This window comes from Canis lupus, chromosome 2, assembly GCF_003254725.2.
Source record: "Canis lupus dingo isolate Sandy chromosome 2, ASM325472v2, whole genome shotgun sequence".
Lineage (NCBI taxonomy): Eukaryota > Metazoa > Chordata > Mammalia > Carnivora > Canidae > Canis > Canis lupus.
This window is the reverse complement of record NC_064244.1, coordinates 60,412,890-60,432,711: the sequence shown is the minus strand read 5'-3', so window position 1 is coordinate 60,432,711 and position 19,822 is coordinate 60,412,890. Positions and strand designations below refer to the sequence as shown.

Below are 19,822 nucleotides of genomic sequence, written 5' to 3'. Positions count from 1 at the left end.
ATACAGAAGCCACCAAAAGGGGCCCCCCAGAGGACAGTTTGAACAGTATCCCTGTGGTCTGGTTTCCTTTTTTCCAGGTGGACCAATTTTATTAGAGTAGCAGTGCTTTCAAAATATGCTGAGGTTCAGCATTTTCTGCTTAAGTCACAGCTGTATTTGTGTCTTCTAAGTTTTAGGCAACATCATGGGCACTAATTAACTTTTATATAAAGAAGCAGGTATATGTAGTGATGCTGTTGAGAGAAAAACATTATCTCAAATCTCTGTCTTTTACAGGCTTTGTACCCAAGTTCAGGCTACTAATTAGACACCTCTACTATGAATGATGTGACCATCTTGCTTTCTGTATTATAGATCAGGGTCAGCACACTATGCCCCGTGGACTAGCCAACTGTTTTTATAAATAAAATTTTAATTGAAACATAGCCACACGCATTTGATTCCATATCGTTTATGGCTGCTTTGGAGTTAACAATGGCAAAGCTGAATAGTTGGAACGAGACCTTAGGCCAGCAAGCCTGTAAGACTTACTATCTGGTCTTTTAAGAAAAAATGGACTAACTCTGTTTTATGTGATCTTATGTATACAGGCTTTAATAATCACCTAAAAGTAAAAAAAAACTTTTTTGAAACATCACCATTTTAATGTAACTTTTTATTTTTGTGAAGAGTAAAAAATGATAATGTTCAGTGTCAGTAAAGTTACAGTGCAACAGATACCTTCATATACTTCTAGAAGTTTTTCTAATTGATATACTTTTTGGAAAGCTATATGGGGATATGTATAAAGTACCATAAAAATATCTTTGATCTCATAACACTGTTTGGAAACCAAACCTAGGAAATAATTAAAAAGGAGTACACACACACTCACACATGTATAAAGATGTTTGCTTAGAGTGATTAAGAGTAGTGAAAAGTTAAAAAAAAAAAAAGAGTTGTGAAAAGTTAAACAGAACTTTAGTGCCTCTAGAGTATACGACTAGTAAATTAATATCGCCCCAATGAGCAACCACTGAAAATACTTATTTTGAATACTTAACACACAGAGAAAAACAGAATATACACTGATGTGTACATTCTGATTACAGCTGTGTAGACAAAGAATCATGTACAATAAAAACAATAAAAAAAGGTAAGGTGACAGGATTATGGTTTTTTCTATAAATTTTTATTTCATGTTAAATCATTGTTGTAATAAAAGAGGGAAAATTTTTTTCTAACATGAAGGTTACATTATTATTTCCATCCAGAGAGGAGATAGGAAAAATCTATGATTTGAGGGCAGTGTTGTAGTCCTTACTTATTTTTACTAGAAGTCCTCACTTTTATTTTATGAATGTTTTCTCCTTCATCCAGAATTAACATGGCATGCTTTATCTGTGCCACACAAAATGATTTGTTATTTTCTGTCTCTTCAAAATACATTAGAAACAGATTGTCTTAAGGAAGTGATGTTCTGAATTTCATATTAGTTAAATCAGAAGAAATCTATTTAGTTTTTTTATTACATGTGACTAGATTATATCTGATGGCTCTTGACCTTTATTGGATTTTTTCTTTCTTGTTGGAACAGAAGAAATCTGTTCTCCTGAATATCCTTTATTAACTTAAATTTTATGTATAATTATATTTTGAATAGGTAGCCACTCAAATGGTTCAAAATGCAAAAAGTACCCAAGAAATAGATAGTTTAATATCTGTTTCTTCTAAAGCCAACCAGCTCCTCTTCCCTACTAGCAACCAGTGTTATCAGCTTCTTGTTATCCTTTCTGTGATACTTAGTACATATACAAGCAAATATTTGTTCAATTAAAAACATTTTTTGTACAAGTAGTAGTCTACATACTATTCTGCACTTTTGTTTTAGTAAGGCTTGGTAATAACTACTTAGTAGTAAGTAATTCATACCTTGGGGTAGGCAGTGATTTTTTTTAAGATATGACACCAAAAGCACAAACAACCAAAGAAAAAATAGATAATTTGGACTTTACCAAAGTGAAAAACTGTTATGCTTTAGGGGCTCCTGGGTGGTGCAGTTGGTTGGGTGTCCAACTCTTGGTTTCAGCTCAGGTCATGATCTCAGGGTTGTAAGATTGAGCCTTGTGTTGGGCCATGTGCTCAGCGTGGAATCTGCTGGAGATTCTCTCTCTCCATCTCCCCACCCCCCAATGCTCTCTCTCTCTCTTTCTCTCTCTAAAATAAATAAATAGGGGCACCTGAGTGGACAGTCAGTTAAGTGTTGAACTCCTGGTTTTAGCTTAGGTTGTGATTTCAGGGTTGTGAAATCAAGCCCTGCTTGGGCTTCATGCTCAGCAGTGAGTCTGCTTAAGACTCTCTCTGCCCCTCCCCCCGTTCTCTCTTTCTCTGTCTCTAATAGGTAAATAAATCTTTTAAAAAAATGAATCTAAAAAAAAAACTATTAGGTTTCAAAATGTTCCATCAAGAAAGTGGAAAGAGAAGTTAGAGAATGTGAGAAAGTATTTTCCCTTCACTTATGTCACAAGGTACTTGTGTGTTTAGAGTATATCAATAACTCTTACAAACTAATAATTAAAAAGATAAATAATCCAGTTTTTTAAATGATAAAAGATCTGAATAGACATGTCTGCAAAGAAGGTGTACAAGTGGCCAATAAGCACACAAAAAGATGTTTGAACATCATTAGTCATCAGGGAAATGCAAATCAAAATCACAGTGAGTTACCACTTCACATCCACTAGAGTAGCTACAGTCAAAATCACAGTAACAAGTATTCATGAAGATGTGCAGAAATTGGAACCCTCATGCACTGCTGGAGGGAATATAAAACGGTTCAGCCACTTTGGAAAAGAGTCTGATCCTTCCTAAGAATTCTACATAGCGTTACTTCATAACTCAGCAGTGCCATACTTGAGAGAAATGAAAACCTGTACATGAATATTCTTAGCAGCCTGACTCATATTAGGCAAAAGGTGGGAATAAGCCAAAGGTTCATCATATAATGAGTGTAAAACCAAAAGTGGTATATCCATACAATCACATATTACTTAGTGATAAAAGGGAGGGAATTGTCGATACAGGCTACAACATGGATGAACCTTGAACTACCATGCTCAGTGAAAGAAGCCCGCCATAAAAGATCACCTGTTGTATGATTTTATTTATACGAAAGGTCAAGCATAGCCAGACCAGTGGTCATAGAGAGTAGATTCGTAGTTGTCTGGAGCTGGGAAGCTTGGCAGAAAGAGGCAGGTGACTGCTAAGGGGTACAGTTTGTTTTGGGGAGGTGACAAAAATGTTCTAAAATTAATTGTGGCGATTGTTGCATAACTCTGTGAATATACTAAAAACAAAAAATTTCATGTTTTCAGTGTGTGACTTCTCTGACATGTGAATTATGTCTCAATAAAGTTGTTACCTGCCCCTGTCAAAAAAACAGGCTTCGTTATAGGTTCTGTACAAGAGATAAAACTCTGTACGCCCAGAAAGAAAAGCATCCCCATCCCCTTACTTTTGGCTGCAAGTGCGGCTTCACTGTAGTTTATTTAACGAGCCTGCTATTAATGGGGAATTTAGGTTGTTTCCAGTCTTTTGTAATAAATGTCATTGTGATTAGTAACCTCTTACTTGGGTCACTCCATACCTGGGAAAGTAAAGGTGTGAGTAGAGCATGTTTATAGATACAACGTCATTTTAAGAGCAGTTGTAGGAGTGGTTCTGGGACAAAAGTGAGTGGTGATTCAGCTTCACTTTTTGTTTTTTTCTTTGTAGCAGCTTGGAGCTGTTGGGCTCCCAGCACTCTTAGATCTTTATATTAAAATACATATTAGTCAGGCTTCTGTTTTTGGCACCATAACTTTATTTTTCTCAGGCTTATCCATGTGTAAAATGTGTAAAATGTAAAATGTGTGTAATGGCAGTAACCATACAAATAAATGGCAGTAACCATACAAATAATTTTTGTACCAGGGCATTAGCCTTCAAGGTTATTTCTAAGGGATCTGCTTAAGTTATAAATATTAAAATAAAAATACTTTGGGGATACATTTTCCTCATTGGGCCTAAAGGATATATTTATAGCCTGCTTTTTATCATTCTAGGAAATCATGTTGCCATTAAAACCAACGGATGCACACTTCCATCTGCATCCTTTTCTTTTCTGACATATAGCATTCAAAGGAGGAGTTGTCCATTTGACCTCTGTTTTGCTCCCACAGACAAAGAGAGGGATGAACTAGTTATCTGTGCCCTTGCCAATACAAAGGTACTAAGTTATGCCTTTGAACATGCCTTGAGGGCATGAACTACATAGTCTTCATTATTTGAAGAACCTATCCTGCCAAAGACTGCAACTACTTGGTGTATGGTTTTTGCAGGAAAGGAAAATGAGTTCTTTGCTTGGTGTTTATAACTTCAAATTTTTTCCCTGCCATTACTGTTCTGTTTTGTAGGCTGTTGAACCAATCAGTCTGGTTACCTTTCTTTCCCATTGTTAGGTTCAGGGCACTTATAATAAAGCCAGTGTCTTTGACTTCCTGGCTAATTATTTATTTATCCAAAAACTACCTTACTAAGTTTCTTTTACATTTAGGACTTGGTTCTAGATGCTGTAGTATATGTAGAAAAATATATATAATAAAATGTGTGTGTGTGTGTGTGTGTGTGTATGTATGTATATATGTACATTTATGTCTGCATATATGTACATGGCTTTAGCTTCAGGGAGCCTACTGTTTAGGGATATAAGGCCCACATAAGAAAATCAGCAAGAAGAGTGGCCCAGGTGAGGCCAAGCTGGCAACACAGAGCCCAGTGAGTAGGCCACTTTAGTAATTCTTAAGTTTGAGTATGCACTGAGCTGTGGGGGCAACAGATGAATGTACAGAAAAGGGGCAAATGTGAACATCCTTGGGAAGTAATGTATGATGAACTTGGATTTTGCTTATAATCTCGGTTGCTGGTTCTGTTTCTGCAGTGCTCGACCGGAACCTTGGATTATATTTTACAGCGCTGCCAGCTGGCTCTGCAGAATGTCCGTGATGAGGCAGACAATGGTGATGTTTCTTTGAAATCCTTTGAGCCTGTAGTTCTGAAACAAGGAGAAGAAATCCACAATGAGGTGAGACTTTCAAGAACTGGGAAGCTATGTGCAAGCTAACAAGTTGATCTGCCATAATTTTATATGAGTATGAGCCCTGAAATTCCTCAGTGAGGGACAAAGAGCAGTTTAATTACTTAGGAGAACAGCAGTAGTTGGAGTATCAGCATTTTTGTCCCAGTTCTGGAAGCCTCTCTTTCAACAGGGCAATGCAAAGTGGGCCTATAATGTGGGTATATGGAGGGATTGTGTTATAGGAGAGGAACCTTAGCAAAGGGAAGCTGAATCTTTTATAATAGGTAGTAGGTGATCCTGATCTTTGCTCCAAACAAGATACAGTCTTTATCCTTCAAGTCTGTTAGCATCCTTGCCCTTTGTTCTAGAGGGCAAACTATATCTTCCAGGCTTCACCATATCAAACATTCTTGCAATAGGAGGCTGAGATAGAGGGAAGTTAGTGCCTTGCTCACAAGACCTGCAGAAACACAGGACTCATGAAGAGTAGTCTTCCTGCAAAGACAAATGGGAGTCATAGGTGGACCATAAGAGCAAGCAACAGTGCCTTGCTTTTTATTTGCAAAGTGAGGTGAAGTTCTGCAGTGTGTCAGAACAGCAGGTCTGGATCCCACCAGCCAATGTTTCACAAGCTTTGCTATTCTCAGTAACACCCTTTCCACTTTTGCTTTATCTTTGGATTGTACATGTTGTCTATTTAATACATTTAAAAACTGAGCTCATTTTTTTAAAAGATGTATTTATTATTTGAGAGAGAGAGAGAGAGAGTGGGTGGGGAGAGAGAATCCCAAGTGTATTGTCTACTGAGCGCAGAGACCAACACAGGGCTGGATCCTAAGACCCTGAGGTCATGACCTGAGCCAAACCAAGAGTCAGATGCTTAACCAACTGAGCCATCCAGGCACCCCATAACTCAGCTCATTTTTTATGTAAATAAATTTCTTTGAAAAGGAAGCTTTGTATTACCAATTCAAGTAAAAGCCATTATCACTAGCCAAAAGAATAAGGAACCAGAAAAATCTCGCCAGTGAAAACAGCAGTGTTACCACCTTCCTGCAGATGCTCTTGCTGGGAGGAGGCTCTGAGCCTGAGGTTTCCATTATCCATGGGAGAAAAAGGGAAATTCACATACAACTCCATACATTTTCTAACAGTCATTGAATTTTATACTTAAAATGGATGAATTTTGTTGTAAATTAAAACAAAACAAAAAAATATTAAAAGAAAAAAGTTATTCAGGTGAGAGAGAACCATTGAAGACTGTCAACAATCTCCGACTTTCTCTTTGCTAGAACTGGAAGGATTGATGGAGAATTTAGAATATAAACATGTTCTCTTTCGTCCTTTCAACAAGTAATGACTGGCTGTGTGCCTGGTACTCTTCTGTGTGCTTTAGGATATACTGGTAAGTAAAACAGTTGTTCTAGTACAGGAAGATGACAAATAATAAATTTAATGCCTCTGTTCATCAGGTTGTGTGTTAGCTAGAGAGAATTGGAAAACGTTCCCACTGACAAGATGTGCCATGAGCAGGGGCTTGAAGACGATGAGAAGTGAGCTATATGGATATCTGGGGAGTATGAATTTGGGCAGAAGGAGAAGCCACTGCATAATCTGTGGGAGAATACTTGATGTTTCCAGAGTAGGTGAGGAACAGTCTAGTTTGAATGGCATAAGTGGGGCTGTGAGTGACAGGACATGGGTCACAGAGGTGGTATTGGGGACCTGAGAGCAGCAGATCGGATCAGTCCTTGGAGGTCCCTGTAAGGACAACCACTTTCCAGTTGACTCAGAGGGAAATGGGGAGTCATTGAGGGGTTTGGAGCAGAAGAGAAACGGCGCTTCCACAAATGTCATATAATGTCTTCAAAGAGATAATTAGATGGGGATCCCGGAGTGGCTCAGTGGTTTAGTGCCTGCCTTCAGCCCGGGGCGTGATCCTGGAGTCCCGGGATCAGGTCCCATGTCGGGCTCCCTGCATGGAGCCTGCTTCTCCCTCTGCCTGTGTCTCTGCCTCTCTGTGTCTCTCATGAATAAGTAAATAAAATCTTAAAAAAAAAAAAAAAAAACCCAAAGAGATATTTAGGATCTTATGAACTGTGCCACACTTGATGAAACATTGCCATAATGTGCAGAACCAAAGGCAAAGAAATTCTTCCTTTTGAGGAAATAATAATCACTTCTGATGCTCATAAGCTGCACTTAGGACTGACTTTCTTCCCTTCCTTGTGCCTGATAAGTATCCCATTTTCTCTCCTCCCTGTCCTTACTAGAGACATTGCTGATAGCTAGAACTTCAAGAAAGATAAGCGTTTATGGGCCTAGTGACCTCATTGAATTAGGCTTGGGAGCAAAGTGATGTCTTTTTCCATATTTGTAGTAAAGAAATTCTAATCTGGAAATGTAGTCTTCTCAATAGACCTTGTAATGTTAGGATTTGGGCTAGCAGAATGGGTGCTCTCTTAAATACCCTTGTGGGCTGTTTTTGCCTCCTTCTGGTCTTCTTCTGTGACTGACATGTTTTGTTATCATTCACGAGTGGGGGAAATCTGTAAAATCACCATGTTTATCTAACAGTAGAATATTGTCATCTGAACCCATTAGCTTCGGGAAGTGGCTGGCTGCTTTTGACATTGTATACGTTAGCCAAGTGGGATAGAGATGTGTCAGAAACTTTAGCCCCTTTAGACCGGTCTAGGGGTGAAGGGATAGAGAGAGATCTGGAATCTAAATAGTGTGTGTGCTCATCGTGTCCATTACCCCAGTCTTTGATTCCTCAAGGCCATCCCCTGAGAGAATGAATTCCATATGTCAAGGCATATTGTCAGATACTGTTCTTTCGCCATACACGGTGGCCTGGGTTGGAGCGCTGGCATGCTCACTTTCTACCGTGTCCCATTGTTAAGCAATAGCACACATGTCCATAATAGTTCCCTTGGGTTCCTTATTGTTTGCTTTCTCCTCTTTCTTAAAAGCCATGTGCCTTTGCTGCACCAATTATGGGACGAAGCCTTTGGTTTTATGTACTGCAAGCTTTCAGGCTATGTGGGTGTAGATGTGGCTTGTTTTCCTTAGATGGTTTCTAACTAAAAGAACTTTGGGAATTTTGGGGAATAGAACTGAGTACCTTCAGCAGATATTTTTTCCTAACTTAAGATACTTAGCAAAGATTTTTGTCCAGTTGGAAGCAGAATCTTCTTGCATGTTTTTAAATATTCTGTTTCCCTTTTTAAAACTAGCTTTGGTCTGGCTAGACCTGCATCTTTTAGAGCTAAAAGGGCCTTCGGAGTGTGGCTCTTGGTACATTGGACATCAGCATCTCTCCCTGGTCTAACATCTTGCTCAGTGAAATAACTTATTCCAGTTACTACAGTGAGACATTAACCCCCGTGGGCATGTGCACACTTCTCATGAGGGAATGTGTGAGCTGAGCTGGGACCAAACGGAGAGCCCAAACTAACTTGGCAGAAGAAAAGTAGCTGTCAGTTGTTTACCTGTGAGAGGCTGGAGATGATTTACAATATATGGTGATGTAGTAGCTCATAAATATGATTTGGAACTTTGCTACTGAATGCCTAAGGTAGGTGAGTTTCTTCCCCTTCAGACTTCCAGACATTTTTAGGAGAACAATTTTCCTTGACTGATCTTTTAGACTGTTCCAGGCAAAAGTTAGTTACGAGGGTTATAAGAGATGGCTTTCCGAGTCACATTTATGAAACTGACACTGCTGTGGACATGTTTTCATATTTCTCTGATGATTCAGATGTCACTTCAAGAACCTGCAAGGCCTCTAGGTTGTCAGTAGGCCCTGGGTAAATAAACACCTGGGGGCACTGCTTATCTTTGTATTGCAGTTGCTTAAAAGATTGAATAGCAGTGAATTTCCTTTAAGGGCATGTCCAAAATCTGGGAGTCTGGTTTAGAAGCATCACAAACTCCGAGGGCACCTCAAGAGAGTTCCTGTGTGTTGTCTCCCTGATGCTCGCATCTTGGGAGATCCACATCACCCGTGGAGCGTTCTTGGCCTGAAGTCAGCCATTCCCTTCCTGATGGTTTGTCTCTTATCTCTGCTCCGATAGTTATGAGCTTCCTGGGGGAATAGTACCCTGGAGAAGGGATGGAGACCCTACTCCTGTCACACTTAGGACTTTATTGGTCAGTTACCATGGTTGGTCTTTGATTTTCTTTTCTTTTCATTTTTAAATCCCTGAAGAAAATCAGGCTTCCATTCTATTCTGAATCCCGACCCCTCAGCTTTTGTGCAGCATCCATCCTGCAACTTTTCCTTTCTATTTCCCACAGTTTAGGGAGGAAAAATAAAAACTTTTTTTGCTTATTTAGTTTTTTGTTTTGGGTTGTTTTTGTTTGTTTGTTTTTGTAACTTAAACTCTCAATCAAAGGGCTGAAACTATTTTTTTGCTTCCTTAATTAAGTTTAAGAAAGCAGCCAACGGCTTCTCTTGGCAGTGGGGGAAGTGGTGAGGGTGACAGTTTGCTTAAAATCCTGTAATGTTTCTTGCCCACAACACTGAAATGAAAAAGTCAGGTTATGGAGTTGAATAAAATGCATGCCAGTGGATTCGATGCCCAGAAAGATCATTATCTCCTGGGCAGTACTTCAGCTCATAAAATAAACCTCTGCTGGGATTGAATCCTCAGTGTTGAACTTTACTGACGGGCCTCGGTGGAAGGGGGGTGGGCATGAATTGACAGGGATGTTAAAACTTTTCCTGCCATGAAAATTTTATCAGATTGTGAGATCCTAGGGAGGACAACAAATTCTAGGCCTCATGTCTTGCTGAGTTTGCTTCCTTAGTATCTAGCAAGTGCCCGGCCTATAGTAGGCTGTTCATTATTCACCTACTAATGAACACCACAAACCTATGTGGTTATTAGGTAATTATCCTTATTTGTAGGTGACATAGCTATTTAGTAGTGGGGCCCTTATTCTTCCTCATGGCACTGTCTGGTTCAAATGGTGGCTGGGCATCTGAGGAGGAGGATGAAGTCAGGATTTATTAAAACGGACAAGCTCTTTCTTTGCTTTCTTGTCTGATAGCAGAGTTTCCAGGTATGCCCCTCTCCTACCTTCTGAGTTCTCATTTACTGAAATCTAAACTCATGTATACCTTGATAGGTTGAATGAACTATTTACATAGGGTACTCAATTTTCTTTCTTGGGACACCATTGTGGCTGGTGCTTACATGTTTTATCTTCAGCAATGGAAATAACCAGGCCCAAGATAGGAAGACCTTGTAAAACCTTTTCAGCTCTCCCTGACATAGGACATGATGCCATGCTGATTGGCTGTGCCTGTCACATGAACCAGTTTCATGAAAAATCTCTTAAAAACATCTTCTCTTGTAATAAAGTTCAGCCTGTATCTTCAGAGAAGTTGAACTACACTTATATTCGCTCTCCCTTCAAAGTAGTCACGTTTACTTCTGTTAAGAACTGTCTCTTAATACCACAGATAAGGTTCAGCAGCTATTGTCTTAATATTGTCTACATTCCTCATTTTTTTTTTTTGTTTAAACAGCTTTGACTGAAATCAGTTCTACATATCAAACAAACATTTAGTTAATGTAAACTAAAACCCTTTCATATGACTGGGTGTTCTCAGGCTAGTTATTTGAGCCATTTTCACCATTGTTAAGTCTTCACAAGTTGCTTTTGTTTGCCTCATGAAAGTTCAATATGGATAAACACAAAAATTCTTTGTGGTAACAGGTAAAGGTTATAATAGTTTGTCTGTGTAGGGAACCCGATTACCTCAGCAAAGTCAGGTGACCCAACATTAAGCTGTGAAAGCTCTACATTTCTTTAGAGGATAGAGGTAAAAAGACCTTGTAGGATGAATAGTGTTGTACTTTAACAGTAAAATTGGATTTTTTCAAGTTGAAGATGAGTTTTAAGGATTTGGAAAGTGAACAAAAAACAGTTTCTTACCCTTCCAGAGCTTTTACCTCAGCCTATCACGTACATACACTGGAATTATTTCAGTTGCACAGGACAGAAAACTCAGCCTGAATTGGCTTAAATAGGAAAGACTTTAGGAACAGCTTGATCAAGAGCCAGGTGGTGTCAGCAGCACCTGGTTTTTATCTTTTTATCTTGCAGTTGCTTCTTACTGTGTTGTCTCCATTTTCCCCATTCGGTGGCAGAATGGTTGTTGAATACTCTTCCTGAATCTTCTCGGTCCCTAGACTTCCTGTGATTGAACGAACAGTGATTGCCCGCATACCCAATTCTGTGACTAGGGAAATGTGGTGGGCTGATTGGCTGACATTTGGATTGCACACTCTACCCCTGATACTAGGACTGGCACTCTCTCCTCAGACCTCATGGACTAGGGCTGGGGAAGGGGGTCAGTTAACAGATGAACAGTGGAATTTTGCTAGAATAGGAGGAATGCTAAGGGGGCAAATGATAACCATAATAATGACCATGGTAGGTTCATAGGAAGGAAAAGCAATTATTGGGATCCCTGGGTGGTGCAGCGGTTTGGCGCCTGCCTTTGGCCCAGGACGCGATCCTGGAGACCCGGGATCGAATCCCACGTCTGGCTCCCGGTGCATGGAGCCTGCTTCTCCCTCTGCCTGTGTCTCTGCCTCTCTCTCTCTGTGTGACTATCATAAATAAATAAAAATTAAAAAAATTAAAAAAAAAGAAAAACAATTATTAATGTCTTTGCTGTTTTTTCTACCTATTGTCACGTGCCCTGAGTTGAAAAGTAACAATTTGAATGGCTGTAGCTTCTTAATATGTGTCCCCACAATTAACTGTATTGTTTTGTTCTAAGGACTGGGATTCTCACCAGCTCCTCCTGGCCTATGGTAAATTCTTTATTTTTTATTTTTATTTATTTTTTTTGGTAAATTCTTTATTGATTTTAAATCTAAGAAACTTGAAATTGATTATCTCTTAATATGTGTTTCTGTGTTTTGCTCTAAATACAAGCCTTTAATAAAGATGTTTAATAAAAACCTATTTCGATTATATCTTCTCTATCGTACATAGTGCAGGCTGCTATATACTTTAGCATCTCCGTATTTGTGTTTTGTTTATCTGTTCTGTAAAATTTATTTTTATTAATTAATTTTTCTTCAGTATCTGTTGATGAATATAGTTTCCTCATGTCTGACTAATAAATGTGTTGGAGGACCCCTCCCCAGCCCAAGCTGGGTTGTCTTGCTAAGAGGACCTCAGTTTTAAGATTATTCTTTTCTTGGCTTTGTAGAAGTGCTCCAGAGACTCCAGGTTATATTGGAAACTGGTTAGGCTGAGCTTTTCTCACCCCTTCTCCCCTTGTAGCAGTGAAGTTACTGGAGGAGAATCGAGTGACAACATTATTGTCTTTGTCCCTCACAAAGGGCATTATTATTGTCTTTGTCCCTCACAAAAGGGCATTATGACAGCTGCCTTCTCCTTATGGTCCACAGGTTGAGTTCGAGTGGCTGAGACAGTATTGGTTTCAAGGCAATCGATACAGAAAATGCACTGATTGGTGGTGTCAACCCATGACTCAACTGGAAGGACTGTGGAAGAAGATGGAAGGTGTGGTAAGTACATGAGGTCTCTGGCCATATTTTCTGGGGCGCTGTGCTGTGTGACTCCTCTGCTGCCTAATTCGCATACACAAATACATAATTCATTATTCAAAATTATTGAGTCAGGTAACACTTCGTAAGGAACGGCTCCGATTTTGTCAGTACAAGCTCAATTCAGAAGGGTGAGCATTTGGTCAGGTATTTTCAACAGACAAGACACCATGCTGGACACATACTAGGAAGCGACGAGGAGGGAAGAAGAGTGCAGCAATAAGATTTAAAATTCATTTGCATTTTCAGATGCACCAGGCACTGGTCTAAGGATTTTCCCCGTATTGACTTCTAAAATTCATACAACACTCCTACAGGGTGTAGAAACTCTTATGAGTCTTCAGTTATAGATGTGAAAACTGAGACATTGAGAAATTAAGTGCCTCACCCAAGGTCACAGCGTAAGCGGCTAAGCAAGATCGAGACCCAGGCCTTCTGGCTCATGCTCTTAACCACTACATTCAGTTTAACAAGCAGAGAGACATGAATGTAGCCAGGTGTTACATTAGTTAAAATGAAAGCCTGTGATAGAGATTTAAAAAAAAAAAAAAATCACAGTCCAGAGGAGGGAATATTAAATTTGGACCACTGGACCTGGACTGCTGTGGACCAGCAGATGTGGCTTTTGGGGACTTTGGATGGGGAGGTATAGGGTCAGATAGGGCATTTGGAGAGAACATCAGGCTCCAGGAAGTACACAAACAAGAGTGGAAGCGGGGAGGGACAGGGTGCTCAAAGCTAGGAGTCAGGGGATATAGTGGGAAGTATAGCTGGAAGGCGAGTGGAGGCACTTGCAAGTTTTGAATTAAGTCTTAATTTAAATAGTAGTAACAATAGCAGACTCTTATATGATACTTATTAAGTACCAGGCACTATTCTGAATGTTTTATATATAACTTATTTAACTTTTATGACAACCCCATAAAGTGTAGGTATGATGGTTCTCTATTTCATAAACCAGGAGACTGAACCACAAAAGGTTTACATAACTTCCTTAAGATCACACAGCCCCTAAAGTGAGGGAACTGGGATTTGAACTCAGTAAGGCTGGCCCTAGGGTCATGCCCTTCACTCCCTCCCTCTTCTGCCTCCAAACCTTTGGCTTTGGAACATCATGGGAAACTGATAAAAGCCTGCCACGCTCTAGAAGTAGTATCACTGCACAGACTTCTAAATATCCTGGAAACAGTAAACTGAGCAGCAAAAATGTGTAGCTGTTGCTCAGCCCAATTTTATGATAATGAAAAGATCAAGTCAGAACTGTGAAGGGGTCTTAGTTTGAAAATCTAGGTCAGAATCCGGAAGTCCTTGCTTTCCAGACATCTCCTCAGATCTTTAGATCATGCCCTTTCATGGATATATATCTGAGGAAGGAATGTTATAATCCTTCTTTTATTGTACTAATAGTATCACAAAAATGGATCCCTCTAAAGACCTGAGCCTCAGTATAAAACTGAACATTGTAAAACTGAGTCAGAGGTAATGAAAAGTCCATGCCTTAATCTCCTTAGCCCCATTCCTAAAATTAGCCTGTGTGGAGTATGCTCCATTTTTATGGGATGTATATATAAAAGCAGCTTGAGTTTCAGGGACTTTTTTTTTTTATTGTGTTATTCTGGTTTTGTCCATTTACATATGAGTTAGAAGAACCTCTTTATTTAGCAGGCTTTGACTCCTTAAAACATCGGGTTGACTTTGGCATTGTAATTTGGCAACTCCACAAGTTAGCATTGACAAATAAATAAGAAAGGAACTCATTGATTATGCAAACAAATAAGTGAAAATTTAAGAAAAAATAAAATTCTTTGCATTGCTTTTGTTCAAGGTTTTGTTTGTTTTTTTTTTTTTCCTTCTAAAGAGTAGTCTTGGGTATTATGAGCTTACTGATTATATTCATTATGAATTCATTTAAAAGATGTAGTTATAATTTTTAAGAAATCAGGCCATGGCACATTAGTTAGACGGAATATCTTCTGTTTACTTTATGACTCTTGTATAAAAAATACCAGGAAGAAGAGTGATCTTGGGAATTCTCCAGAGCCAGTTTCCTTGCAGTTGGTGTGGCATTACTGAGTGTTCTGAGTGAAATCAATGGCCCCAGTGTCTCTCCTCAGCAAGCCTCAGGGTGATCATTATCAGCAGAGTGAAGGTTTGGTCCAAGATAAAAGGGATGATACTTCTAAATTAAATTTAAGCATGGCTTCAAGCCTCTTTAAATGACTTTTAACAAATTCATAATGATTTATTTTTGCTATTGGAAGAGACAGAAGATAATAATCATCGAGAGAGTCCATGGTTCTGTGGCTCTGTTAGTACAGTGCCATCTGGTATTTGTATACTAGGGTTGGGGCATGGGGGGACTGGCTGGCACTGGCCCTTTGGAATTCCTGCTTTTGTACCAGCCCACCTCATATGTTTGCAGCTGTAAGCAGTAGGGGGCAATGTTGAGCTACCAGTTTGAGGCCTCCAGATGCTGGCCTTTCAGGAAAATGTACACAAATGTACCATTAACTGTCAAGAATTATCCCTGTTGCTTCAAGTTAGCTGTAATCTCCAAGATTCCATAACACAGGAAATCAGTTGTGGGTTAACAAATTCAACAGCAATTTAACATAAAAAGTGCAGTGTTTGGTGCACATTTGGATTCTATAGAATTAGACTAATCTGAACGGCATTTCTGAATGTACTTGCTTTGCTTCCAGGGAATATATTACTCAAAATTATGATCCTTTTAGACAAATGATTCTTCTTTATCTCTGTGCTTTTTTTTTTAATTTAAAATCAGGTTTGTGTTAAGACTTCCCTAATTAATTTATTTTGTCTGTTGTGCACCATCTTATGGATCTCTTGCAGTCGAAACAAAACAAAACACCTCAGGCAATATGTACATTACTTTTCACCTTTTGCTTATGAGTAAAGCAACCTTTGATGGCCCTCGCACCAGGGAAGAGACTTGTGTTGTGATTTCTCTCTGTTCTTTTTTTTCCACTTTGTGGTTGGAAGGTGTAGTCTCAGGTTGGATACAGAAGAATGGAAAATGAGCTTTGAAATCACATTTCTTCCCTTAATGGTAATTGCTTCTTCACATGTCCTAACCAGTCACATATTTCAGAAACTTTAGGCCACTGCCTCTAAAACTGACCCAGCCTCTACTTCCCATTCTCTGTTCCAGCAAGCACTGTTTTTTATCACACTGTTTATTCTTGCCACTTTACCCCCTAAGGATAGTTTTACTCTCTGCTTGCTCTTGTGATGTAAATGTTAAACCCTATATTTGAATGACATTCTGATAAAATATCACATTTTCCTTGAATATTACCTCATGAATTTATGAGCCATCAAGCCCAAAGCAACGCAACCCATTCTTATAACCCAAGAATTTAGCCTTGCCTTCTCATTTCATCTGTGCTCCCTGTGCAGGATGGTATGCTATTCAGATATTTGTATTTTATTTTATTTTCTTAAACCAACCCACCACTTCACAATGAAGATTAGTGTATTATGAGGAGACTCTTCAGGATAAGAGAGAGTTACCATTTGAAAGAAACTGTACAAGCTTTGCTTTCTGGGTAAAGAGAAGTCTGAAAAGCCGAAGTCTCCTGTGAGGTGAGGAAGTCTTGCCGTAGCCAGATTCAATGGATAGGCCATTTGTCTCTCAGGGTCTGGTATCACACTTTGCAAAACTGACATTTATTTTACCTATAAAAATGTTTTAACACTATCAACTTCACAGTGATACAGAAAAGAATGCTAGGTGTGGTGTCCTCTAAATTGATGACATTTATTCATTTTCCCCTGACCTTAAAAAACAAAAGGTCAATTTAGTATAATCCCATGGAAATATTCTAGAATAATTTCCAGAGTAAATATTTTCAGAAGTACTGATTATTGATACACTGGAGAGAAAATTCTTCATGCCTCTTTTAAAAAAAATTTTTTTTTAATTGCTTCTTTCTTATAGAAGAGGAGAGTAGAATCCTGATCATCTTGAATTGCATTTCCTGTCTTGACAGTTTTTAGCACCCAGATAGCAGTGCGTTTATATGGCAGTTGGCCTTAATAACCTTTATTGACTTGAGTGGGAAGGAGCCAAGACTGGATCATTTTAATGTATCCGTTTTGAAACAGTGTAAAACACAACATATAATTATGTTGGGTAAGCTATAGGCTACATTAAATTCTACCCATTTATGTTAAAATTTGGCCCAGGAGAGCAGAGAGACGTGGAAAATGAGTAGGTGTTTTATTTAATTCTGTTACCAGTTTCTTATTGTTAAAAGTTTTAAGAGAGCAATGTACTTACGACTGTAAAGGTTGTCCTTTACAAGTTAGTTATAATAGTTTAATTTCAAGATGAGTCATGCGTTTTTCCTTGTCATTTTGGCCTGTGTAAATCATCTGGGAGAACTCATGCCAAGAGCCTGTCCACTGCTGTCTGGTGGAGCCTTTCTTAGTATAGGTTACACAGGCACAAGCAGTGATTAAGCTGAGGAGCAGTTTGTTTGTTTTTGGAGAGATTAATGAAGCTATCATCACAGTGCCTTAGATTAAATTCTTTGTAACCGAATAGAGGAACAAGGCTGCCTTTTAATGCACTGAAGTATATACTGAGTATACCAGTATCTGCTATTCTATTTGAATTCAATTAGCTAAATTCATTTTCATCTTTATTCTAAGATTGAAGATTTTTTGGGGGTATGAGGAAGAAAGTGATATAAATACTAATTTTTTGCCTGTGTTAATAGTGAAACCACCAACTTATATTTATATATACTTGTGTGTGTGTAAGTATGTATGTGTATATTTAAATATCTTTCCTTAAATGTTAGCTGTATATACTCAGTTATATTTGCAAACATAATCCTTTCTTCCATTTTTTGGAATTAGCATCTTTGATACAAGAGCAGAATATATTGTAGTAAAACTTAGGATTTGATGTGAGATGTCTGATGGTTTCCAATGAAAATTTAAGTTCCCTTCTCCCTTTTTGGAGTGGGGCAGTGCTGAATGGCTCAGGATAAACACAGATTGGAGGCAGGTAAACAGTCACAAGAATCCAATAATTCAAATTAGGTACACAAACACTGAATTTAGGGACCTCTATATTTAGCTTTGGAAATTTGGAAAAGAAAAGAAAAGTCACTTTTCAGCTACAGTGGCTAAATATCCTTAGCTCCCAGTTTTTATTTTCTTAAACGTGTTCTTTGAAGGTTGATGCTTTCGATTCTCCTCCCTCTCCAGCCACCCACTGTTATTACCCACAACTGCATTGTTCTATTAAGAGTAAAATATCTGAGGGGAAATTGTAAGTGTAATTTAGCAATGAATTTCTAACAGGTTTTGATTCCTTCTTTGATTGCCTCCTGGATTTCTCTCAGAGTTTTCCAGTTTTTCCCTTAGTCACTGCAGACTTAGTAATGAATTAAAAAAAAAAAAAAAAAAAAAGGAAGCATTGTGTATCCTGTCTTTTTGGGAAAAAAAATTTACAATTCCAAGAGAATTCAGGCTTAAGCTTGAGAAACAGAATGTGCATCGAAAGCACAAAGGACTATGTTTATGATTCTCTTTGAAGTGTTTTTGCAACTGGATAAGGAAAATTTTAGAAACCGTCTGATAGTGTTCAGGGTAAATACTTAAACCCCTTTAGAGAATTTCACACACAGATACTGTGCAGCAGAAAAAAGGGATACTTATGTTTCTTAAAGCTGCTACAGCCTACAGCTTTGTACTTAAAGACAGAGGTGTTGAATAGAATTCTACTGAGGATACATCCAGTGACAATATCTCCAGGAACATCAGAGCAAACCAGTGGGTAGGACTTTCTGTTTTTAACCCTTATATGAGCTGTATGAGAATTGAGCTTTATTGGTACCAAGTACTAGGATGTGCCTGCTACATCCCAGGAATGTTAAGAGGATCGTTCAGGTGCCTCTGCCCTGCACACAAGAGGAACAATGCTAAAAATGCAGAAGACAGTGAAACAGAGTGACAAGAGCTAGGAAACTCCAAGTGAGAGGCTTGCCATCTCTCTTAACTCTTGTGAGCACGTGCAGAGAAAACCTGGAATAAACAGCCACAGTTTCTATTTTAGCCTTGATTCCATAGGCTTTCACTACATTTTGCTAGCCTTTGTTAAACACACACACACACACACACACACACACACAGGCAGGTGTGCACATTTCACACATGTTCTATTTTCTTTTCAAATAGACAGATTTGGTTGTTTTAAATAATTTTAGCCACACCAGGTTTCGGATTGATGTAAAGGTGTGAAGATCCTGCTACTTTCCCCTGGCGGGTGCTAGCATAACCTTAACTGCTGGAATTTCTTTTGGATTCCTTTGACTAGCAGACCCATCATAGTATTTCAGATGTGAATCACAACCCCTGGTGCTGGATTGGGATGTCAGTAATTTCCATCTTTTTCTGGAAAAGATACAGCCTAAAACAATTGTATACCTTATTTCCTCTAGTTCTTTTGGAGGGTGAGTAAGGTAGGGAGTGGGACATTAAATTCAGTTCTAGTCTGTTGTTTATCTTATTAGAAATACCTTTGGGATATTCTAGAAGAATCTGTCTAGAAGAATGAAATTATGTTTAAAAAAAAATCAGCAGACCTATAATTTTAAAAGGAAAGAAGGATTTCCAAAGGATGTATGCCAGTTGTTAGGAACATTATCAAGATTATAGGATTTTTTCCCCCAAGCTGGTTAACAAGTGGTCCCTAAAACTGTTACCTTCTGAAGAAAATTGTTACAATGATCAAATGAAAAAAAGAAAATGCACCACTAGTAATTTTATTTTTCTAAGTATCTTATTTATTTGAGAAAGAGAAAGCATGAACAGGGGAAGGAGCAGGGGGAGAGGGAGAAGCAGACTCTCCGCTGCACTCAGAGCCCAACGTGGGGCTTGATCCCAGAACTCTGAGATTATAATTGGAGTCGAAGGCAGATGCTTAGCCCACTGAGCCCCCCCGCAGTGTCCCTCCACTAGTGATTTTAGAAGGAAATTGTAGACAGTCCTCAGTTTAGGAGACATTACTTAGGGGTCATTTGACTGGGTCCCTGTTAGTGACAGCGTCCCTTCCCTCTTATTTCCCTTCCTCCAGAACTGGGGTCAGTCC

At 38.8% G+C, this 19,822-nt stretch overlaps 1 protein-coding gene across 9 annotated transcripts in view; it reads left to right on the top strand.

The window, feature by feature from the left end:
* Window positions 1-19,822, top strand: part of FTO (FTO alpha-ketoglutarate dependent dioxygenase) — a 427,826-nt gene that overhangs the window by 168,143 nt on the left and 239,861 nt on the right. For all 9 annotated transcript variants that reach the window (XM_035713646.2, XM_035713645.2, XM_025447102.3 and 6 more), the window contains exons 6-7: window positions 4,958-5,101; window positions 12,538-12,657. In XM_035713646.2, the coding sequence (XP_035569539.1) occupies window positions 4,958-5,101; window positions 12,538-12,657 (264 nt within the window). The remainder of the gene's footprint in view (window positions 1-4,957; window positions 5,102-12,537; window positions 12,658-19,822) is intronic.